The sequence below is a fragment of the Phacochoerus africanus genome, chromosome 13 (genome assembly GCF_016906955.1).
Source record: "Phacochoerus africanus isolate WHEZ1 chromosome 13, ROS_Pafr_v1, whole genome shotgun sequence".
Taxonomy (NCBI): Eukaryota; Metazoa; Chordata; class Mammalia; order Artiodactyla; family Suidae; genus Phacochoerus; species Phacochoerus africanus.
This window is the reverse complement of record NC_062556.1, coordinates 5,552,182-5,577,894: the sequence shown is the minus strand read 5'-3', so window position 1 is coordinate 5,577,894 and position 25,713 is coordinate 5,552,182. Positions and strand designations below refer to the sequence as shown.

Genomic DNA, 25,713 nt, shown 5'->3' with positions numbered 1-25,713 from the left:
TGGTAAAATCCAACCAACCAACCCCCGCCCCCGCCCCACCCCAGGCCCACCGAGGGAGCCCCCACCAGCCCCAAGGGAAGCGCCTGCTCCAGCAGAGCCGTGTGCCAGCCCGTGGCCTGGCACCACGCCAGGCATTTTCTTCGCATCTATTCAGTCTTCACCCGACTCAGGCTGACTGACTTTGTTAAAGTTCACTGACAGAGTGAGAATCTTTCTCTTTTACGGTAATAAACTGGTTAACACAAACAGAAAAAAAAACCCAAAACCTTCACAGATTCCCAACTGTCTGTGCCGAAAATGTGGAAAGAAATCCTCTTCCACGACCCTTCGTTCCCGGATACGCCCCTTCAAATCAGACGGCCTCTCACCCGCTTTCCAACTTTCTGGAATCATGAACTTGGTTTCCTCCACAAGCAAAGGGTAGATGTCAAAATCTGCTGTGAACCCTGTAATAAGCGTCCGGAGGGCGATGCCCCAGGCGCGCGGTTTCCGTGGCCGCCGCCGCCGCGGCGCTCGGGGCGGGCGGGGGACAGAGAGCAGCGCCCGTGCTGCGCCCGCGGATCCCCTCCCGAGACCAGGCCCTGAGCAGCAAGGGCCAGTTCCAATCCTAGGAACTCATGGTTCATACTTTATCCATAAAGCTGACGGTGCTTAAAATTTTTCCATTTTCAGGAGTTCCCGTCGTGACTCAGTGGTTAACGAATCCAACTAGGAGCCATGCGGTTGCGGGTTTGGTCCCTGGCTTTGCCCAGTGGGTTAAGGATCTGGTGTTGCGTGAGCTGTGGTGTAGGTTGCAGATGCGGCTCGGATCCGCGTTGCTGTGACTCTGGCATAGGCCAGTGGCTACAGCTCCGATTTGACCCCTAGCCTGGGAACCTCCATATGCCACAGAAGCGGCCCTAGAAATGACAAAAAGACCAAAAAAAAAAAATTTTTTTTCCATTTTCAGTGCTTAAAATTTCAATTGTTTAGTTTACTCTAGGTCTCCATGTGTGATCACAATAGCGAATCAAGTGATAAAAATGCCTCCAGAAGCAATTACTTTTACTGAAGGAAATATGTATAAAACATAAAATTTTAAAAACATTAAGAGATACTGAAAATACCACCGAAGCACAGAGGCAGAAGACCGTAATAGTAACTGGAGAAGCAGAAATGGCTTTGAGGGGAGAAACGAGAGACATCTGACCGACTCAAAGAAACACAGGCAAGATCTCAAGGATCTGCGGTCTTCCAGGCAGAGTAAGGCTGATGCGAAGGCACAGAGATGGGGAAACGCTGGACATTTTCAAATACATCTTCTCAAAGAGGATATGCAGTTGACAACAGAGTAGGTCCTCCATGAAGCAGAGTTTAAAAGACTGGAATTATTTAACCATATAAGGCAGTGGGTAGTCATTTAATAATAATTTTCAATTATTTTAATTCTAAAAATACGTACTAATCATGTAGACGTGGTTCCTGCCACAAGGGAGCTTATATTCCAGTGGGCATAAAGAGAACCAATCATCCTAATACACACACACACACACACACACACACACACACACACACACACAAAGTTCAAATTGTAGAAAGTTCCAAAGAGTAAACCAACAGGAGAACCTGAGGAAAAACAATACCGGGCAAGTTCCTTTACAGAAGTCAAAGGCCTTTTTTTTGGTAAATGACACCCAAGAGAAGGGAAAGAACCAGCCAGGGCAGCCTAGAGAAGAAACAACAAATGCAAAGACCTGAGCCAGAGAGAAGCCTGCCGTGTGGGAGGACCACCGCGCGGCTGGAAGCGCACGGGCCATGAGTGAAAAGGTGAGACAGACACAGATGACACAGCCTGCGGAAAGGGCCTGGGTTTTACTGACAATTAGAACACCATGATGCGAGTGACATGTGAGACTCCTTTTGTTTTTAATGTGGAAAATGAATCCTAAGGGCAGACCAATTAGACTATTAAAGCAAACATGTGGAAGAGGCAGTCATGGCTTGGTCTAGGATGGCGGCGATATGTATTTGAAATAGAAGAAGAAGGGTGAACTGAGCTGTGAAGGGGAAGGAAAGAGAGAGCAAAGATGCGTCTTAAGTTTCTTGCTCGAGCATCTTTCAGAATGTATGGCAGGTTTACTCATCTTCATAAAAGCCCAGACAAGAAAAAGCCTTAACTGGGCAAATGGAATGCAGAAGAATTAATAAATTCTGAAATGAACTGAAGAACCAAGGGAAGTTAGGGCATATTCTTCTAAAGTAATGAAGAGATTTTTACGTGGCTTAGCTAGCTTAAGAGGGAACTGAAGCTTGGAAAACGAATTAAGTAGTTTAGGATCTCTGCTACCTATAATTTTTTAATAACAGAAATTAAATGTCCATGTGCGCACAGGCAATAGTAACTCCATGATAATAATAATACCCAAATTCCGAAAACTGAAAACTTTTAAGATACGTTAACATTTTCTTTGAATTATAAACACATGAAACTGTCCATTATTTGAGGAGGGGAAAAGTCCTGTCCATCCCAGTGCTTCTCTACTACCTCAAACCTCCTAAATTTAGCCCTGGTTCTTAACCAGAAATGGACATCAGAATTACCAGAAAGACTTTCTAAAAACAGACATGTGCAAATTGGAGGGAAAAGGGGAGGATATGGGTGAGAAACTGGAATGGAAGGTCTAGGATGGGTCCTCGCCAGGAATATATATATTTTTAAAAGCATTCTGGGAAATGTTGGTACAAATCCTTGGTTAATCTTTAGAAGATTAACACGGAACCAAGATAACTGTCACACAATTTTAACTAGTACCACTTTTTAGTATTAATGGTTCAAGTCATGAGATAAATACAGTCAGAAATATATTGAAATTTCATGAACATAAGCAATAATAGTACTTTGTCTTATTATACATTGGTCTTAAAAGTTGAAATTATTATAGCAAAAAAAAAAAGATTACACAATTATGTTTTGTAAAATTTTTCTTTTTTGGGGGGTCATGTTCTCCACTGGTTTTAGTTTAAATATAGAATTTTTACTTTATGATAAAACTAAGTATCTGCCTGAAACTTTCTCCGAACAATTTCCCCATGGGTACTGTTATTTCCCATGAATACAGATATATACAAAGTTATCTCAATATCTCCAGTTAATGATGAGAAACAAAACCCCTCAATAAAACTTAAATTTCTCAAAATTAAACAAATTGAGACGCATTAATATTTTTTACCAAGCCAATTTAATGCAACAAAACTGAAAAAATTCCGTAGAAAAAACTATTTTGGATAAAGTTTTAAAATTATAAATATATCCTCTTTATACAAATAAAGATGAAAAACCCAGAGCTCTCTCATTAGGGAGATTAGATAAATTAGGAAGATATAAATCTGATTTCTGCCAGTGAAACAATAAAAACCTGTTTCACTACTACCCTGACTTGATGACATCCTGAGATAGCTCTAAATCTTCCTCAAAGAGTAAGATTAAATGGCCCACACATAAAGCCAATTTGCAAAATGCACTCAAGTCACACAATCTACCCTTCAAAAGAAAGAAGTCACAACTTCAAGAATAAAACTGTCATAATTTCCAAATGTTAGGAAACAATGCAATTGAGCAAATCACAAAAATCTGGCTTCTCTAAAAAAAAAGCATAACTAATTTTTAAATACCATGTGAAGTGACTACGAGTCATGGAATATATGCATTTAACATATAATAAACTGCAGAACTGTATAAAGACAAGAACAAAACTCTGTCCTATTTAAAGTTTTTTATTCAAAATGTTTTAAGATTTAGTCTCATCATCAATAACTTAGGAAAGGGTTATGAAGTTATTAACAGAATTTCTCCCACTGTTTTTATTTAAGAATTACTAAAAACAACCAGAGTTACTATGTACTCATCCTTCCAATTACACCAGAACATTTGCCTTCACTTAAAATTATGGACTTAAAAATCCTCATTTTCTAGTTTAACAATATACATGCTTAATATCTGTTAATCTACTCAAGGAAAAAAAGTATTCTAATCTAAAAACTCATTCTACAGAACTGATAGGGAACGTGTATACTGAGAGACCATTCTTTAACAGAGGCGTGACCCATAGATCTTACATTTAAGGTATTCTCCTGTTAGAAGATTATATATAGCTTTTGTCCAACATGATAAAAGTATTTAAAGAAAAACCTGCAGATAAGATATTCATGCTAGAACTCAAATTAAATTAATATACCTTAAATACTTATGGATTCTTTTTTTTTTTTTTGGTCTTTTTACGGCCGCACCCACGGCATATGGAGGTTCCCAGGCTAGGAGGTAGAATTGGAACTGCAGCCACTGACCTAGACCACAGCCACAGCCACGCACGATCTGAGCCACATCTGTAACCTACACCACAGCTCATGGCAACACCAGATCCTTAACACACTGAGCAAGGCCAGGGATCAAACCCGCATCCTCATGGATGCTTAGCTGGGTTCGTTAACGGCTGAGCCACAATGGGAACTCCAATACTTACTGATTCTTAATACATCTATATCTAAATATAGATGTATATTTGTGGATATTGTTTTTACATCCATGAAAAGTAAATTCTCAATGACATATAGATTTCATAGATTTTTTTAAAACCTGAACAAAGTAGAGCTTCCCATTCTCCATGCAAATATATTCCACATAGATGGGAACAGGATCAAATTATCAGTTACCACTGAAACAATACTTTTTCTGAGATGTGAGAGAACAATTTTCTATTCAAGAAGTCTCCAAAATCTAGATTGACAGTAAACGGAACCTTGGATTCAAAGACCCTCCAGGATCTGTGGTAGATCCGATTCTACTCTTATTTTGCCACTCTTCAGTGTGTACCTTAAACCTGGTAACACACTCATGAGCAGAAGGCAAGTTTCTTCTTCTTTGACGGAGTCTTTGTTTTAAAGCCTCCATCAAAAAGACCAACAAAAAAACCTAAAAAATTATTTGAATAGGACCATGAAGATTTCACAGATATTCTTTTGCATTCTTTTAAGAAATGTACAGAATCAACAGAGCTTTACTTTTAAAATATAAAGAAAAAGTAAAAAAAAGTTTATGTAACTACTGATTTACAATATTTCAATTAAAAAAATCATATTTAATTAAAAGTACAAATATTCTCTTTGCATTACATTATGCCATAAAATGACAAGTTTCAATATACACCAAAATGTTTTATTTACTTTTTAAAAAATAAATAATAAACTTTAATAAAAGCCACATGGACTAAATAAAATAAATGCAATAGTTTCCATCTCTGATTTGTCCCTCAATATCTAGAGAATTTTAACACCTGACTTGTATAATCATATTTCATTTGGTTGTATATCTATCTGTAATAAAAGGTTATCTGGACTACCTGGATATTACAAATACTGTAAACATTAATAAAACTATAAAGTGCCCTAAAGCTTCTTCACAAAATTTATTTACTCTCGTTGACCAAATTTAGGCAACTACTGCCACATTCTATTGTGAATTTAACCTGAGTTTTACCAACTACATACTCTCACACAATACCTGATGGAGGCTGTACAATTACTGGGCTTCCATGTCTACACACAGTCGTCTTCCATTTGGCCTTACCTCCACCAACAGCCGCATTTCCATATGGGTTTCCACCAATTAATTCAACAAATATTATTAGAATATTACGTGTAAACTACAGTGCCTAAGCCTCTAAAAATGTAAACAATTTCTCCAGATTTAAGAACCACTGTTTTAAGAGTTTCTGTCGTGGCTCAGCAGAAACGAATCTGACTAGCATCCATGAGGATGCAGGTTTGATCCCTGACCTCACTCCATGGGTTAAGGATCCAGCACTGCCATGAGCAGTGGTGTAGGTCACAGATGCGGCTCGGATCTGGCATTGCTGTGGCTGTGGTGCAGGCCAGTGGCTACAGCTCTGATTCGACCCCTAGCTTGAGAACCTCCATATGCCTCAGGTGTGGCCCTAAAATAAAATTAAAAGGGGGAAAAAAAAAAAAAAAAGAACCACTGTTTTAAAAACAACTGAATTACAATTTTAAGAACTATATGCCCTCTGGCCTGTGTATTAGGTAACTTAACTTTGACCACTATAATATTTGAAGAAAGAGAACAGTGACATGCTTGCCTTCAAACCTGGCCAAATTATCTGAATTAATAGGATCTTCTGTAGCCTCTTGCAATGGTGGCTTTTTTTTTTTTTTTTGTCTTTTTGCCATTTCTTGGGCCGCTCCCGCGGCACATGGAGGTTCCCAGGCTAAGGGTCGAATCGGAGCTGTAGCTGCCGGCCTATACCAGAGCCACAGCAACTCGGGATCCAAGCCACCATGTCTGCAACCTACACCACAGCTCACGGCAACGCCAGATCCTTAACCCACTGAGCAAGGCCAGGGATTGAACCTGCAACCTCATGGTTCCTAGTCGGATTCGTTAATCACTGCGCCACGACGGGAACCCCCGGCACTCTTTTATATCCTAACACTTAGATTATTCAGAGAGTCAAAATCAAATGGGAGAAGGATAGGTGTTAGCTACCAAACCTAACTCTTTTTGGATCAAAAGGATCATTTTTCTTCTCAAGTAACAGTGAATGTTTATGACTAAACATACACTTCATTAAAAATGATAAATTACATTGCATTGTTTATATACAATAAACTTACTCAAAGACAAACATGTCTGATTCCAAAAAATTCTAATGTTCTCAAAAATAAGACTAAATCAGTTAACATTTAATTTCTTTCCAATGAATAAAAGCTAGTATGAAATTAAAAAGAAAAATTAAAAAGTCTGATGTCAAGAAATATTATTGAAATCGACAAACAATTCTTATTTAAGACTGGAAACAATTTAGTTGCTCTTTACATAAAACTCTTAAAACATACATATTTTAATATAACATGCAAATAAAAGATATCTGATTACTAGTTCTAGATCCATGCATGGAGTTTAAAATTTTGAACAGCCAAGGTATTTATGCTAATCATTTTTCAGGTATTCTGATCATTTTATTAGATGTATCAATAATTAATTTACATTATTTGTGTACCATTAAAATTACTAAGGCAGACGAAATCCCTGTTGCCTGGTTTTACTCAAATGATGTTTGTGATCGTGGCTGAGCTTCAGCAACCTCTGCAACGATTAATTCAACGATTACTTATCCGACAACATGAGTTATTCAGAACACAGACCTGAACCAGAAAAGCCTTGGCCAAAGGATAATGTAAAGCCCCGTGTATTCACAGTCAACAGCTCAAGTCGTCCGCTTGAATTTAAAAAGTCTTTCTCTTTTTTGGGGGTGTGTGTGTGATTTTTTCTCCCATTTTATAATGATTTTTCTCTTTTTCCATTATAACTGGTTTAAAGTGTTCTGTCAGTTTTCTACTGTGCAGCAAGGTGACCCAGTCAGACACACATGTATACATTCTTTTTTTCTCACATCAACAAGTCCTTTTCTTATTTAAAAGAACAGTATTTGCATTCTCAGCCCTCGGAAGGTCAGAAGAAAGAGGCGAGAAGGCAACACCGAGCATTGGGCAGAGCAGCGCTTCTCCAGAGGGCGTCCCAGAAACACGTTAGCAAAGTAGATTCTCTAGCTCACCCACACAGACGCAGGAAACCAGCCGCGCTGGGTTAACAGGTGCTCCAGATGCTGCTGACAGACTCGCAAACCACTGTCCTAGAGACAGAACACTAACCGCACAAGGGAGTCATTGATAAAGAGCCAGTAAGAACTCACTCAACTGGTTCAAATAAACTTGTCTGGGTGCATCCACTCAAGGCACTGCCTTCAGGTGCTTTAGCAGATTCAGAGAGCAGGAGAAACTACCTCCAAGGAAGTATACGCTGATTGGGTAGGACGACAACCATGTTTGGGTTTAATACAATCACTGAGGCACATCGAGTTGAGCCTGAGTCGTAAAAGGAAGACTAACTTTGTTTGAAGCAACAGCAACTGTACATTTTGGAAATCTTTCTGTGAAAAACTGCTGAGACTATATAAAGTTTTGACAATGAAAGCCATAAAGCTTTTTATATCCAAAAAATTCAAGTATGCTGGAAATCTTCATTTCTAACGATGCTAAATAAGTTACTGTAGCTGAAAACAAATCATCAAAGAAAATCACCAAAAGGTGATTTCTTTAACACAGACAAGAGAGACACAATTCCACAAAAAAGACAATGCCCCAAAATCTATTTATATGCGCTAACCAGGATCAACTTAAAATTCTGCATCCAAAGACTGAGGAATGAAGATAGGCCAGCTGCTTGAAAACATGGAGGTCTGGATTTTCGTGGACAGTCATGATTGGAGAAACGTTCGGATAATTCCTAGGTCTGTAATAACTTCCCACTCATGCCCCTCCACGCTGCCCTGCTTCCAGCTGAGGGACAGAAGCCTGGTACCTCCTGACCCAGGTCTTTAAGTATGTGGGGGAGCGCATCCCTGACACCCCGAGAATCTGGCCCCAACTGCTACAAAGCAAGAAACAACTGTCGTGTGAAGCCATGAAGTTTCAGATCTGTTTCAGCAGCTTCGCCTCTACCACTTCACATCAGTGGGCATAGGACTGCGGCCCAAAGTAACTATGGCTTGGGGGGCCCTTCCATGATTACAATTATACGGGAAGACTTTTATGAAATCATAAGAAACGCATCTCACTTCAGACACACCGATGTGTAAGAGCGTCATGACTAAAGCATCCAGAACTAAACGCTTCCACCATACACGCAAAGTCCACACCCGAGTTTCTGCTGGTGGTCGGGGTTACATCCAGCGTGCCTGTGTGCGCCGGGGGTTAAGGGACACGTCTCTGATTCCTCTCCTTTTTCTAAGCCCTTCCCCACACACCCTTCTCTAGCGTGAACTGCACATGCACAAGGAAAAAAGAAGACAAGATGACCTTGAAGTATGAACCTGAGGCGACAGAACTAGAGGACCACTCCTCACTAGACACGCTACACACAGCGCAGTAACCCTGTCCACCATTCTCTCGAGTGAGTACCGACCATGCACCAGGCATCATTGAGCCAAAAGGCTGAAGAAAAAAAGATCCCCAGAGCCCTCCAGCTCTTCGACTCAAAGGAAAGTCACAAAGTCTGACTTGGAACTCTCCACTGTGCGGGGAGAACTCGGGCTGCTCTTGGGCACTTACTCCTAACACACGCTCTCTCCCGCTCCCTCTCTCTGCCTCTAGGCGCACTCAGACCCACTACAACTCTCTGATGCAAACCCACCCTGATCCTGACACGTGCTGAAACCAAACTCCCCTCACCCCCACGTAGGATACGAACGATTTTCTGTCTACGACGCCATGTCACCGAGGTCCACGTACCTTTAAAGTCCTTTTAGTCTAGGACAAAACTGAATTCTCTCCCTTTGGCCACCATCACTGCCTTCATTTCTGGACTAACCTACCGACTACCGATCAACATGTCACAGAACAACACAGTTTTAGATTTGAAAGATTTGATCTTCTTAGAGAAATGAAAACGCTAAAACACAGGGATCAAACGCACTGAAAGCTACCGAGCTACTTTAGTAGAAGAACCCGCATCATGGTGTAAAGGCAATCAAGTCACGACCCAATGAGAACAGCCCGAAAGCAGGACGGGAGATGCTGCTACAGTTGTAGGTCACTGCACCTATAGTGGAAGAGAACCCCTACCCACCCCCATCCAGCCCCTACCTCTTAAAGGACCAGTCAGCCAATCCGTGGCAACTGAACAGGAAGCCCACACCTGGAACTCTCGAGTCTAACAGGACACAGCGACCAGGCGGTCCCCAACCAGCAGAACGGCATCTGCCGGCAGCTATTTGATGCCTTACCTGACAGGCCTCCGAGCAGCGGCAGCAGCCACATCCCCCTCTGCGCCATTAACGTCTCGCCTCAGTTTCCTGCAATTCCCAACTGGGAAGGAAACAGAGCCGGCAGGCACTCCCAACCCAGTTATGTTGCCACAGCTCTACTGTCTGTACTCTTCCCTGGGACGCCATGGCCTGCACCCGCACCTGGACCCGGGACACACGCCACGGGCACATACAGAGCAGCCCCGCGGAGGATGAGCTCGAGAGCACAGGGCCATGCGAAGGCCTTCTGCACAAAAACCCCAGGGGCCCCTGATCTGAACTATCAAATTTTCTTCTGTTTTTTAATGTAGAACGTAATCCCCAATTACAAAACCTGGTCAGATTTGAGGGATTCTGCTGAATGTACCTGAAAAACAAAGCAGTTACAAAAAAGGGAAACATGCAATTTAAAAATAATACAAATATTTTAACTGGTTTTAACAATGTTTTACACCTCAAAACACACAGTGACTCTAGCTCTACTGAAGCCAAACTTTCAACAGGTATTATTTCTGTTGCTCATGGGACTATTCAGCTATATCCTCTTGAACATTTGCAATTTTTAGGAGCTCTTTAAAGGTGTTTATGGAATCATTAAAATTTACTAAAATTAAGAGATACCCACCAACTGAAATAAAAACCAAGCTTAGTGGAGTTCCTGTGGTGGCACAGTGGTTAACGAATCCGACTGGGAACCATGAGGTTGCGGGTTCGGTCCCTACCCTTGCTCAGTGGGTTAACAACCCGGCGTTGCCGTGAGCTGTGGTGTAGGTTGCACACGCGGCTCGGATCCCGTGTTGCTGTGGCTCTGGCGTGGGCCGGCAGCTACAGCTCCAATTCGACCCCTAGCCTGGGAACCTCCATGTGCCGCGGGAGCGGCCCAAGAAATAGCAAAAAAAAAAAAAACCACCAAGCTTAGTTATTTATTAGGCACCATCTTTATGCCTAAATTTGTGCTAGATAAGAAATGACACAGTCCCTTCTTAGGAATTTGTAATGTGCTTAGGAAATCGAGACTGATATTTAAAACAATGAGAAGAACAATTTAAAAGTAAACTAATTTTATGGCTATTAACTGTAAAAACAATTCAGGAAAATCAGTTCAGACTAAAATATCAAAATAAACTCAAGGTAGAATTACCTGACTGTCCACAAAACTCATTAAACGAAAAATAATTATAAGGAAAATCTCTTTAGGGTTATATTCTATAAAACATAGTGATGTTTTAGTATTACCTAAGTAGTTTTTATAATTTTTACTTTCAATAATTGCACTACTTAGTAAGACATAAAATAATCTGAAATGATAGTTTATAGTTTTTATGCCTTGAGTGATTTTCATGTCGAGCCTAAAAGACACAGTGAAATTTGAAATATGAACCTAGATATTTACCATCTGCAAAATATAGCTTCGATCTATTTTCCCAAAGATACAAGCAATCCTTAGCTGGTATCAAGGTCCTAACACAGGCAGGTAGACATATTTATGGATTTAATTTTACTCACACTAGTGTTATAGCCATTATGACCTACAAGAGTGCATAATTTTTGACCTAAACAATTTGTTAATTTTAACAGTTTGCCTCCTCTCGTTTTTGAGTCACACAATCAGATCAATGGCATAGACAAACACATACAAACAACTAATCTAAAAAATAACTGAAAGGGCAACCTTATAAGAAAGATTTTAATTTATTCCATTCAAAGCAAACAGAAAGGCCTAGGACTAGTGGATAAAAGACAGACAAGAGCGAGCTGAGTTAATTTCTTTGTTTGTTCAAACCGTTAAAATGTACTCTGGGCTGCTTTGGTTAGCTATTGCTTATTACCATAAATGACAGAGCAGAAGCTAGACGACAACTTCTCAGGAATGACCCCTCTAAACTGGCACAAGGACTGCACTATGTAAACCCCAAAGGTCTCGCCGAGACCAATGACCAAGAGCAGATCATCACATAAGCCAACTACTATGCAGTGAAAATGAATTAAGCATCCGTTTCTTTATTACAATAGGAAACGTGATAAAGCTGATAAATCACAAAACTTTATTCTTTAGCACAGAACTTTAAAACTAAAGAGCACCTTTCAACCTTATAAGAATATTTTAAAATAGTACATCACATATATAAAGTTTACTATTTTAATATTTTGGAACAAGGATGATGGGTAAATATTAATTTCTCCTTTTCCTTTCTCTTCTTCTTTTCCCTCATACTCTGCCCAAGCGAAAAAAATAAAAAGTATTGGCCAGTTTTATCAATTTGGCACCTTCAGGAATACATAAGAAGTGATTAAATCTTTCAAAAAATATCTAAAAATACACTTTAAATTTTTCTAAAGTAGTATAATAATATGTGTAATAAAGGAATACAATTATTGAATAATGATAGGTTTAGCATGAGAATGAAATGCTTCCCAAATAGATCATCGAGATTTACCGTAATAACTGACCATAAAATCTACTAATGGTCCAAAAGTCTGCAGCATCCTCCCCTTGAAGAAACGAGTATCTGAAAATACTAAGAAGTCACTCATGGCTCTTTCTCATTTATAAATCAATGATGGCATTTTCAAATTCGAGAACTCCACCTCTCCCAAGTGTCCACACACACTTAAGCAGAACAAGAGATGCCCACTTCCTGAGTCACAGCCGCGCATTACACCACGAGGCGACCTCTCAGAATACTACCCAGAAATGTCTGCTCCACGGCTACCTCGCTTCAAGTCGCATCCAAACAGACTGTGGCCAAAGCACACGACTGAGCTTACTACCAAATCAAAATACTCTGAGCAAAAGTTCGGATAGAAAACCCAGCCATCAGTTCTTAGGATAAAGTTATTTTTCATGGCACAAAAAAACTAAAGTATCAGCAGTCTTTTCACATACTTGGTGTGGTCATGTTTTCTTTCTTTCTTTTTTCTTTGTCTTTTTGCCTTTTCTTGGGCTGCTCCCACGGCATATGGAGGTTCCCAGGCTAGGGGTTGAATCAGAGCTGTGGCCGCCGGCCTACACCAGAGCCACAGCAACACAGGATCCGAGCCGCGTCTGCGACCTACACCATAGCTCACAGCAATGCCGGATCCTTAACCCACTGAGCGAGGCCAGGGATTGAACCCGCAACCTCATGGTTCCTAGTTGGATTCGTTAACCACTGCGCCACGACTGGACTCCCAGGTCATGTTTTCATTTCTAAAGACTATTCAAAAAACATTTGCCTAAAGCAGGAGCTATTTGAAAAACATATCTTTAGACTATACATTACTTTAAAATAATTCTTATATCACACTTAGGAAATAAAATTTTGTAAAGGATGTGTTAAAGCAGTGGTTCTTATCTTCTGGAAGGCTGCGACCCTCCAAGAGGGTAAGACAAGCTATGACCAGAGAAAAAAGCATATTTACAAGTCTTGAAACATGCATACACGTACAGGGGGTCTCAGAGACAATGAAACCCAGGTTAAGCGTCACACCCCCAACAGTCTTGTAACTATCTTCACAGAAGATACTCAGAATAGCAACGACTCTCGGGTTAAAGGTGCATATAACAACTAATCCTACAGATCCTTGACTTCTTGACTTAAAATAAAATGACTATATACGCAATTCAATGGAAACCTAACATGTGCTACATATCTAACACTTTTAAGTACCTTTAAACCCAACTGGCTCTTTAAATTCAAACAATTTCTGTCTGAAGTTTTACTTCTTATATTAAAACTTTTCCTAAATACCAACTATGTTTTTAAAGAGATCAAAACAAGTTTTAAAGAACTCAGGATTTATTCTGCTCCAGGCATTATAATTTTGCTCCTTACAATTTGAGGAAATTCAAAACCTTAATATCCACTCAACTTTGCTCAAATATTTTTACATTTTTTGGTCAAAAGATATATTTAAATATGTATTTTTTCATATAATGAAAACAACATTACTCTTGTTTACACCTGAGTGCCATAATATTTAAGGTTTATATTCTTTAGGAACACAGTTAATTTGATGTATTTTCAAGGGTAAAAATTTCTGGAATAGAAATTGGGGGGAAAAAAAGGAGAAAATTATATAAAGTCTATAACTGAAAATTACCATTAGGTTACATCTATAGCAGACAAGGAACATTAAAGATCAATCAAATCACTACTAAGGGAGGTAAATAAACTTACATGACCTTTCTTATTCTATAACCTTTAAGTGAAAATCAAGAACCTTTCCTAGGCCTTGAAAAAATACTTATGGGTAAAAAGTAATGGGAAACAATGAAGGGGTAAAATAGTTTTCTGAAAGTAGGCAAACGTAATTTTTTTTCTTTGTTCATCTCCGGAGACTGTTAAGCCATTGACTAAAAGGAGAAAATATGGAGAAATAATAAACGCAAAACCATTCATCACGCCAGTATCTCTGGAAAATATGTTAGCTGAGCTGATGGTCATTTGAAGAAAGGACAATTTTTAAATAATTGGTACATTCAGGAATACAGTTAATATAACGTTACTGACCCATTTCCAAAGGTTCCACACAAAAGTTACTTTCATTAATAGGAAGCAGAATAACCATCTTATATACAAGAGTAAATCGTTCTAAATTAATTCATTCCATCCTAAATTTCGGTTGTGAAACCCGTAGGGACTAATTAAACACCCACCTACGCATAACTTAACACCTACTGGGAAGCTTCACCGAACACGTCGGCATTAACGGAGGATGTCAACTAAGTGCTTTCAAGACCTAAAATTCCTTTCGAGCTGTGTAACTCCTCCGATATTTAAAAGCCTATCTTTTTAATCCAAGCTTGAACTGGTCTTGATCAGAGATTCACTTAAGAGACAAGGGGAGATGGAGTGTTAGGCCAAAATAAATCGGTACTTAATTAACAAAGCCAAGTATTTCTGACTGGCCTATGGATACCATTGCTGCGGGTGCTTTATAAACACTGCTCAGAAGTCTGGGCAATCTCTAAGTAATTTTAGATGTACAGCTGACTTGGAGATTTCGCTCATGTCAACAATGTGCACACACCTCAATGTAAGAAAAATCACAGCAGCACGTTACTTACAAGTAAAACTTTAAGGCTACCGGAGAGAGTCAATTCTGACACTGCTCTCTAGGGAAGAAGGGAAGACATTTAGCAACTTAACTGAACCTTCAGAGCCAAAGTGGAAGAAAAAATAAAGGAACAGGTCAGGGGGAGGGGCCGCAGGGCGCATCTCAAGGCCCTCCACGTAAAATTATTTTACAAGATTCACCAGAGAGGGATGTAAATCTTGCTTGTATTTCACTAATAAAACGATCAAATGCTCAGTGAGGGGGAGAAGAGAGAGGTGAGTGGGAAAGGAAGGAGGCGAGACAAAGAGAGGAAGAGGAAGGGGAGAGGGTGAGGGAAGAGGCACTGACACAATCCCTGGCAGCACAAGGTCATTCAGCCTCTCATACCCTTGATACACGCAACCGTACGCTTTGTTCCATAGCGTTATCACTATCCTCTCTCCTTCTTCTTCCAAAAAGGTCCTTGATTCTAGCATCAGCACCAAAAGCAATGATTGACCACCGTTACTTATTAGACTAAGCCCTGGACACAGGACTGGTTTCAGGCTGATCTAGACAGATCTCTGGGCTTCATTTAGTGTATGTATATTTCATTCTGTTTGTGTTTTTTTTAAACATTTAAGACCAGTACATGTTCTAGAAACAGTGTGAGTGGCCAGCTCAACCATTTTACAGACATAAGATAATGTGATCAGCACTTACTTATGAATTCAATATAATTTTGCATACACTACCTTTCTAATTAAGGTACACAGAAGTAGGAATGGGTGATGTTAATTAAGAAAATTTTCGTATTTGTATAAAAACGTTTATGTTATACATCAGAAGGCAAAATCTCCATGAATTTTTAAGATAAAAGAGAAGACTTTCGAAGAAAAGAGGGATCCTCAAGGGTCACTTTGAACTATGCCTCAGGACCCCAGGGGTATAAGTGCATTTCCTTAAAGTCTTCTGCCATTATGGGTAAACTTGGGGCAAGTGACTGAGAATTACTGTTTCCCCTTCCTCAACAATCCCTAATATTTTACATTTCTTTCCTACCACTATTTATAACACTTTACCAATTTAAAATTACTGCTACAAATTTATAATCAAACATCTGAAATCCAACACATCTAAAGTTTTGTTTAGAATGATATAAATCTTTTTTTAGAAATTTATTTCAAAAGGAGAACCCTGAAGCACAGATACATAACAGCAGTCTATTTTTTAAATTTTTATTTCTTTTTGCTTTTTAGGGCTGCACCCATGGCATATGGAGGTTCCCAGGCTCAGGGTCAAATCAGAGCTACAGCTGCCGGTCTACACCACAGCCACAGCAACTCGGGATCTGAGCCGCGGTCTGCAACCTACACCACAGCTCACGGCAACACCAGATCCATAACCCACTGAGCGAGGCCAGGGATCGAACCCACAACCTCAGGGTTCCTAATCGCCACGAGAGGGAACTCCAACATTCTATTTTTGATGCTTACATATGTTTTTGAGTGAAACAGCACTACCATTAACTTTAAAAAATAAGGAAATATTAAGGTCCAGATAGATTTTTTTCCTCAATAACCATTTTCTCCTTTAAATTTATTTTTGTGGTTTTAAAATCCTTATTTTTAATTTTTGTTCATATTTAAATTTTGCTTTAAATTTTCAACTACACATTTGGTCTATGGTAGCAAACTTAGAACACAAAGCCCATAAAGTGTTCAAATATGAATCCCTGAAGAATACAATTTCAGGTCTGATAAACTAATAGCAAATGGTGCTTAGAGATGTGGTATCTGGAACTCACTGGAAACAGTTACTCAACTTACCTGGTGCTAATGCAGCAGCAGCAGGAGTTCCCAGGGACGGGTGAGAGAACACTTGAGAGAAGGCAGACATATGTGACTGGGACACGTTACTCAGCCTGGAGGCTGATCCTCCTTTAGGAATAAACTCGCTTGCAGTAGGATTTGGTGTCTATTTAAAAATCAAATATAGTAAGTTAACACATTTTAAGCCCAAAAAGACAATGAATCTACTAGGCATTATTCCACAGTGTTCTATTTACTGAGTGAAATGTTTCTGACATATTTTGAAAGGATTTACAGTGTCTTTCAGTTTCCATATTTTAGGGTGGGATAATTAAATTTCTTGAAGGAACTTTTAAAATCAAATTTAGGGTTTTAATCATTTCATTTGCAGAATTTAACTTCAGAACATGAAAGTGTGTCTTTACTGTCAAATACACATCATTACCAAACTATCCGAACACATTTTAGAGAACTGGGAGGTTGAAACTACCTCAAAACTGAGCAACAAGTTTCAAGTTTAATATCTTTAAAACACTTCTACCAGGATAAAAGTCCAAAGTGCCTTTATTTCAAAATTAATCACTTCCTTCTTTATAAGCACTTAAAACATTTCCCCAATAATATACAGTGTCACGTATTTAAATAACAGTAAAGATGAGAAAAACACTGAAAAGCAAGGCAAACACATGGGTAGAATCAGGATATAAGAAAAACATAATAGAGGCTTCAATGTCTGCAAAATACCACATGAAAATTCTGTCACATTAAAAATATTTTGCTATGAGATTACATGGGAAAAAAAGTCCTCCCAGTTGTACGATGCCATTTTTTTTTTTTTTGCTTTTTAGGGCCGCACCCAATGCATATGGAAGTTCCCAAGCTGGGGGTCGAATCAGAGCCACAGCTGCTGGCTTACGCCACAGCCACAGCAAAGTGGGATCTGAGCTGCATCTGCGAGCTACACCACAGCTCACAGCAAGGCCAGATTCTTAACCCACTGAGCGAGGCCAGGGACTGAACCCACATCCTCATGGATACTAGTCGGGTTTGCTGAGCTGAGACTGGAACTCCTACGATGCCGCATTTTATCTAGGCAAGTGGTATGGTATTCCTGGCTTTAAGAATTACTAGCACATTATGAGACTGCAATTCAAATTCACAAATGGCCTATATTTTGTCTATGTGGAACAAATGAATATTCCAAACAGTTTTCTGAAATACTGACCTACCTGCTTAAGTATAATGAAGAGTCAATGACCATCAATGTTAGTGATAACAGAATTCAACTTCCAAAAAGATCAACCAAGGTGAGTACATTCATACTTCCGCCCACATTTTCTATATACAGATAAACTAAGTTTAAAATACACTCATGATGCAAAAAAATTAATCACTTAAAGTATTTTAGTACTGATCATTAGACTAAAAATGTACTTCCAAAGAAGGCAGAAAATAAAACGATGGACTAATTACCGTATAAGCCCAAAACAAAACAACTTCCCTGTTTGATAAGAATGAGTGACACTTTAAACGGCCTAGAGTTCAAATATTGGATTTGGAAAATAACAAGTTAGCAGGCCAACCTAATTTTAAACTCTAAAACAAATGATAATTGACCAGTTATGTTCCAGCTAAAATGAAATAAGTACAAAGTTATAAAACACAGAAGAAATGTTAACCTGTGCTTAATTAAAATATACAGAGAAACTCTTTTATTACTATACCTAAGACATGAATTCTGAATTGAGCCTGAACCAAAACATATTCTCCAAAGAGATTAAATAAAAGTGTTCTTCTATCACTTATGTGTCTATTTTAAAACGTTCCAAATTCTAAAGTTTTCAAAAATACTGGCATGTTCTTTAAAAGTATGGCCAGTTCCTTAATTCCTGGAGTAGAAAATAAGCCAATGAATTTTACTGATGTAGAATCTCTAGTTATAAAGGAACAAATGGCTCATTCCAGAGCTAAATCTGTTTTAGAAGATAAGAAGATAAAATCCATCAGGTAACTTGGTAAAAGAGTTCAAAAGCCCTAGGAGAGATGGGGACAGAGGCCAGGATTACCAGATTACTAAGAGACAGCCAACTTAGACAAAGAAATGAAGCAAATCTGCTCCTGAAAAACAGGCATTACTGAGTCTACTTCATTTATACCCTACATTTACCATGAATAACAGACTATTTGATTTCAAAGCTGAATTTCTTTAGACCAAATCTATTTTAAATTCATTTGAAAGACTCTTTCTAAGGGATCCTATAAGGAGGGAAAGGAAAGTCTATTATACCTTCCCCAAACAAATCACATTATACGCCGTTATAACAAAAGCCATTACAACAAATTACAAAGGTCCTCCAAATTTGTTTTACTAGAAGTTATCAAAATTAATGTAACTATAAAAATTCAAACTAAATGACAACTTTTAAAGATTTAACAACCACCAATGCAAAAACCCAGTAGAGAATTCTAATTAAAATGTGAAAAGAAGGGCCTAAACCCCTTCCTCCTTTTTTTCCCTGATTTAAGATGACAGGAGTGGGTGGTGTGAGAGTTTGTTTTATCTCAAATGAGTTTATTTGAGGTGAGAGAAAGGGTAAAAGGACTTAAATGGTGGGGAGGGATAGGGAGGTATGGATTACATAGGTTTAACATTCACACAAAACAACAAAACCTAGGAATAAGAGAGTAGAACTACTATTATTGCCAGGTAATAATAAATTCCTCTAGCTGGAGTAGAGAACTATCAAAAATACTTAAAGTAGTAAATGAGAAATTATAATAATGAGAATATTTTTTCATGATAAAATAACTATAATAAAAAGATACATTCACTTTATTATGACTGGTTTGGAACATAAATAAGGGCTTTATAAAGTAACAAAATAGCACCGGCATACACCTTCAACGTGTTAAAAACAAATACTTGGAAAGATAAGGCAAAACTGGCAATTAAAGCCAGTATCACATTAAAATGAAATCTCTGTTCATCAGAAAATAAACAAGTTCTTTTAGCTGTAGGAGGAAAAGGTTATATCTAGAAAGGAGACTCAAGGACTTGGGTTATATAAATTTGTCTTTAATTTCAACAACACTGAAAAGAATAAAAAAAATGAGAAAAGGAATAGTGAAAAAGAAAATCAAAGTTTTATTATCCCCAATGATTTAGGTAATCACTTCATAACTCTAGACATGTTCCTATATTAAATTTGTGGCTTTTCTAATATAGAGATAATTATATTTCTATTCACAATTTCTATCCTAATTTCTATTCCTATTTTAAACCCTAATTTTCATTCATATCTCAAAACAGGTCTAAATGTGCATTTGGAAAAAAACCAACGTTTATTTAAGTCAAATAAAAGACATTCACTTCTAGAGAATTTATTAATAAAAACAGATTCTCACCCACTTAAATTTACACCGCAACTTTCACACCCAAAACAACCCAATGAGTTTAGTGAGTTCTCCAAGCTGCCACCAGCCCCCAACACTTGGTTATGACCCTACCTGTGCTCTCTGGACAGCCGTGTACTAAATCAAGAGCCCTGGCCTTCAGCTTAAAAAGCACTGCTATAATTTCTACCATTATATTTTTAAATGAAATAATAGTGTTTTGGAGTTCCTTCATGGCTCAGCAGTTAACGAACCCAACTAGGAACCATGAGGTTGCAGGTTCGATCCCTGGCCTCGCTCAGTGAGTTAAGGATCCAGTGCTGCTGTGAGCTATGGCGTAGGTCAAAGACACAGCTCGGATCCCACTTAGCTGTGGCTGTGGTGTAGGCCAGCAGGTACAGCTCTGATTCAACCCCTAGCCCAGGAACTTCCACATGCAGCAAAAAAAAGGTGTAATTCAGCTTTTAATACTCTGCTGGACTCCACTACAAACAAGAGTACTATTAGGAACACAATAAATTAGTCCCATAAATTAAGGGACTAATTTAATAAATAGCGCAGAAAAATAAAAGGTTAATCCATTAATTTTTTTACATTAGGCAGAATATTATATTGAATCAAAACCCAACATAAAATATTATGTAATAGTTTACTGCAAATATGCTGAAAGGTGTAAGAAAAAGAAAGTTATAAGGTGATGTGACAAATGGTTATCACTAGTATTCCTAAATAGTGGTCAAGATTTTTAAAAGCACATAGTAAAGGGAGTTCCCTTGTGGTGCAGCAAGGTAAGGATCTTCTGTTGTCACTGCAGCACCCTGGGTCACTGCTGTGGCTCAGGTTCAATCCCTGGCCTGGGGAACTTCTATAAGCTATGTGCACAGCCAAAAAAAAGGGAAGAAACAACAAAACAACAACAAAAAAGACTAGAAAAAATAAAATAAAATCACACAGTAAATACATAAAACCATAAAATATCTTCCATAGTACAGCTCCTTATCATGAGCTCAGCTTGCTCCCCCTCTCAACAGCTTCACAAGCTGCTATCAAGTAATCCTTCTATTTGCTGAAAGAAACATGAATGACCCATTAAGGTTTTCATTACAGCTTTACTTAGATATAATTAACAGATAATAAACTGCACATATTTAAATGTAAACTCTGATAACTCTTGACCTAAGTGGGCAACCATGAAACCATTACCCAAATCAAGAAAATGACTACATCCATCAAGCCCAGACGTTTCCATGAGCCTCTATGAAACCTTTCCTTCCCGTTCCTCTCTGCTCCCTGCTTTGGACTCCAGGCAACCACTGACAAGCTTTTTGTCGCTACAATCTGTATTTTCTAGAATTTAATATAATGAATCTTACATATATTTGCATGCGCTGGGTCTTTTACTAGCATCTTTCATTCTGCACCATTAAGATTCATCCATGTCACTGCCTCTATTAATATTACATTCACTTTTTAATATTGATTAATATTCAGTAATATCAATTTATCACAATTGGTTTATCCTTTCATCCAATGTACAAAGACTATTTCCAGCTTTCACCTATCACAAACAAAGCTGCAAGTGATCTACAAGTTTTTGTATGGACATGTTTCATTCCTCTTCGGTAAATACCCATCAAAGAATGGCTTGGACACATAGGGTATGGTACATAATCGTAACAAGAGCTTTTTAAAATGTCGGTAAGCTGTGATCCAAAGCAGCGACACAATTCAGTATGTCCGGCAATGCTGGGTGGCACGATCGAGCTGCTCTGTGCACTGAGAAATGTGTGATTTGGTCAGACTTTACATTTTAACAGGCATGTGGTGGCATCTCATGCTTTTTATCTGCATTTCCCAAATGACTTCTCTGCCATTCTGTATCTTCTCTGGTGAAATGTCACATTTTTCAACCATTTTTAGTTTTTTATTATGGAATTTTGATAGTTCTGGATCGAAGTCCTTTGTCAGGTTTGTGACGTACAACTATTTTCCTCACGTCTATTATTTGTCTTTTATTCCAGCACCATTTGCTAAAAAAGTCATTCATTCTCCACCAAAATAGCCTGTTCTACTTTGCCGAAAATCAGCTATGCATCAGTGAGTTAATTTCAACTCTCTAACCTGTTCCCTAGAAGCCACTCTATCTCCGCTCCAATAGCAGCACGTTGTCTATTGTCTACACAGTAATTATACTGTAGTTTCACACTAAGTCTTGAAGTCAGGTGTGTAGGTCTTGCATCTTTTTTCTTTCCTTCTTTTCACCTTGGATTGGTTTGTTTGGCCTTTGCAATGTGGTATGAATATTAGAATAACCTTGTCATTTTCTGTTAAATAGAGTGCTGCATTTTAACTGCACTGAGATTGCACTGAGTCTAAAAATCAACGGGGGGGAGTTTCCAGGCAGCACAATGGCTTAAGATTCCAGTGTTGTCACTGCTGTGATGCAGGTTGCTACTGCGGCAGGAGTTCAATCCCTGGTCATGTAACTTCTGCATGCCACGAGTGCAGCCAAAAAAAAAATCAATTGGGAAGAGCTGACATCTTAACAAAACTGAGTCCTAGACCCATGGACATGGTATATGTCTCTACTTACTCACGCCTTCCTTAACTCGTCTCAGGAATGTCTGAAAGCCTTCAACGTAAAGGTTTTCAGAACTTTTGTCAAATTGATCCCTATTTTATATTTCTGATATTATCATAAATTATATAACTTTTAAAATCTCAATTTATGATTGTTTGGGGCTAGTAACAGATGGATCCGTTTTCTGTGGCTGCTAGAACAAATCACCACAAAACCTGATGGCTTAAAACAGCAGAAATGTTTCTGGGGGCCCGAAATCCAACATCAGGGCGTTGGTGCTCCCCGCAGAGAGAGTGGAAGAGAATCCATGCCATGCTTCTCCCGCAGCCTCCGGTGCCTGCAGCAGTCTGTCATGTCACGGCGTACACCACAGCACTTCCCTTTCTGCCGTCCTCACACTGCCTTCTCCTGTGTGTACAATCTCCCCCTTCTCAGTCTTACAAGGATGCTTGTCACTGGAGTCAGGGCCCACTTGAGTCATTCAGGATAATCTCATCCCAAGATGTTTAATGACATGTGCAAAGACTCTTCTTCTAAATAAGGCAAAATTCACAAGTTTCAGGGATTGGGATGTGAACACATCTTGTGGAGGCGACCGTTCAGCACACTGCCGCAGAAAAACAAAACTGAGTTGGGTATGTTGATTTGCCTTTTTGTTTGTTTTAGGGCTGCACCTGTAGCATATAGAGGTTCCCTGGTTAAAGGCTGAATCGGAGCTATAACCACCAGCCTATGCCACAGCCACAGCAACTCTGGATCCGAGCCACGTCTTCAACCTACACCACAGCTCATAGCAACACCAGATCCTTAACCCACTGAGCGAGGCCAGGGATCCAACCCACGTCCCCATGGACACTAGCCCGGGTCATTACCGCTGAGCCTCGATAGGAACTGCAGGTATGTTGATTTCCTATCATGCAACTTAACAGAACTCACCTCTCTGTTCTAATACCTTTTCTTTTTGGTATATCCTATCTTATCAGCTAAGGTGATTTATATTTTAACTACAGAAGACTATGTTTCTGTAAGGTATAGTTTAGGCTCACCTAATCAGATTTTAGAGTGTTAACCATTACCTCTTGAGGGTATTTGTACGTCTTTCAAAAATTTATCTATTTCGGAGTTCCCGTCGTGGCGCAGTGGTTAACGAATCTGACTAGGAACCATGAGGTTGCGGGTTCGGTCCCTGCCCTTGCTCAGTGGGTTAAGAATCCGGCATTGCCGTGAGCTGTGGTGTAGGTTGCAGACGCGGCTCGGATCCCGCATTGCTGTGGCTCTGGCGTAGGCCGGTGGCTACAGCTCCGATTCGACCCCTAGCCTGGGAACCTCCATATGCCGTGGGAGTGGCCCAAGAAATAGCAACAACAACAACAACAACAAAAGACCAAAAAAAAAAATTTATCTATTTCATTCCTTGTTTAATTTATTGCCATAAAACAGTATTTCCTTCATATCTTAAACCTGCAGAATCTAACTGTTGGATTAGGGCCCATCCTTACGACCACATTTAATCTTTAAAGGCCCATTTCCAAATACAGTCACATTAAGAGTCAGAGCTCAAACGTACCGAGTTGGGGAAGAGAGTCAGTTCATCACACTATCACTGAGTTTCAGCTGCTTCAGATGTAACAAGCTCACAATGTTATACTTCCATTTCTCCACTCCCAGACTTTGTGCTATTATCATACCTTACTTCTACATATACTATAAATCCTACCATACGCTGTTACTGTTTTTGCTTGTAATGGTCAATTACCTGTCAAAGAGAAAGGGGAAAAGTTTCTTGTGTTTACTCAGAGAGTGACTGTTTCCAGGGCTTGGCATCTACAGATCCCGATTTCCACAGGGCATTTTCCTCCTTCTGCCTGAAGTACTTTCTTTAGTATCTACTGAAGTACAAAGCTACCACTGATGAACTCTTTCAACCCTTATCTAACAAGGGTGTTTATTTTGCTTTTTTAAAAAACTAAAATTCTGAAATAATCTAATATTCGTAAGATGTAGTATCTTTTCCCATCTTCCCTCAAAGATAACACCCTACAGAGCCAAAGCACATTTTCAAAACCATAAAACATTGGTGCACTAAGTTTAACTAAACTACACACTTTACTCAAAATTTCACGTCTTTAAATACACGAATTCAATTGCATTCTGATACTTTCCCAATAATATAATTCTAAAATGACATTTTTTTCTCATCCTATATTCTGAAGTTACTGCTCCACTGTCTTCTGACTTGCATTGTTTTCAACAAAAAAGTATGTTATTATTTGTATCTCTGTTCCTCAAAAATGGGTATTTTGCCCCCCTCGGGCTGCATATTTGCTATGTGTGCCTTAGTAGGGTTTCTTTCCCTCCATGGTTCTTTTGTTCTTGTGTTCATCAAGCTTCTTGGATCTGTGGGCTTAGTTTTAATCCAATTTGGAAAACACTATCCCATTGTTTCTTAAAATATTTTCTCTGTGCACCCTCCCTGCAACCTCAGGGATGAAAAATCAAGTGACTTAGGCTGCTTCAAGTTATTCCAAAGCTCCCCTTTTCTCTATTTTTTGGACAGTTTCTATTGCTATGCCTTCAAGTCCACCAATCTTTTTATACACAATAGCTCGTCTGTCTTTAATCGCATCCAATATATTTCTCATTTCAGACACTACAGTGTTAAATTTTAGAGTTTGATTTGGATTGTTTTTTAATGTCTTCCATGTCTTCACGAACATATTTAGTTTTTTCTCTACCTTCCTGAACACACGGAATACAGTTTTGATGTTCTTATATACTATTTAAGTATTTTGATTGATTATATTGATTACATTTTCTTCTCTATGGGTCATATCTTCCTACTTCTTTGCATGGCTGATAATTATTGATCCAAGGCCAAATACTTACTTTTACCCTTGCTGGGTACTAGTTATTTTTTATTGCTATGAATGAATACCCTTGAGTTTTGTTCACCATTGTCATTGAACTGCTTAAAAGCTTTTTAAATTTTAAAGTCGGGTTCTTTTTTTAAAAAGTCTGGTTCTTGTTTTTTTTTAAAAAAAAGTCTTTTTTT

The 25,713-nt window shown here is 38.8% G+C and overlaps 1 protein-coding gene across 8 annotated transcripts in view; it reads right to left on the bottom strand.

Annotated features, from left to right (window-relative positions):
- The window catches only part of PAN3 (poly(A) specific ribonuclease subunit PAN3), a 126,687-nt gene that overhangs the window by 49,887 nt on the left and 51,087 nt on the right, over positions 1 to 25,713 (bottom strand). For all 8 annotated transcript variants that reach the window (XR_007131392.1, XR_007131393.1, XM_047755883.1 and 5 more), the window contains one exon: positions 16,706 to 16,853. Coding sequence is in view for 6 of the 8 variants with exons in the window: in XM_047755883.1 (XP_047611839.1) it covers positions 16,706 to 16,853 (148 nt within the window). In the remaining 2 variants the exon portion in view is untranslated. The remainder of the gene's footprint in view (positions 1 to 16,705; positions 16,854 to 25,713) is intronic.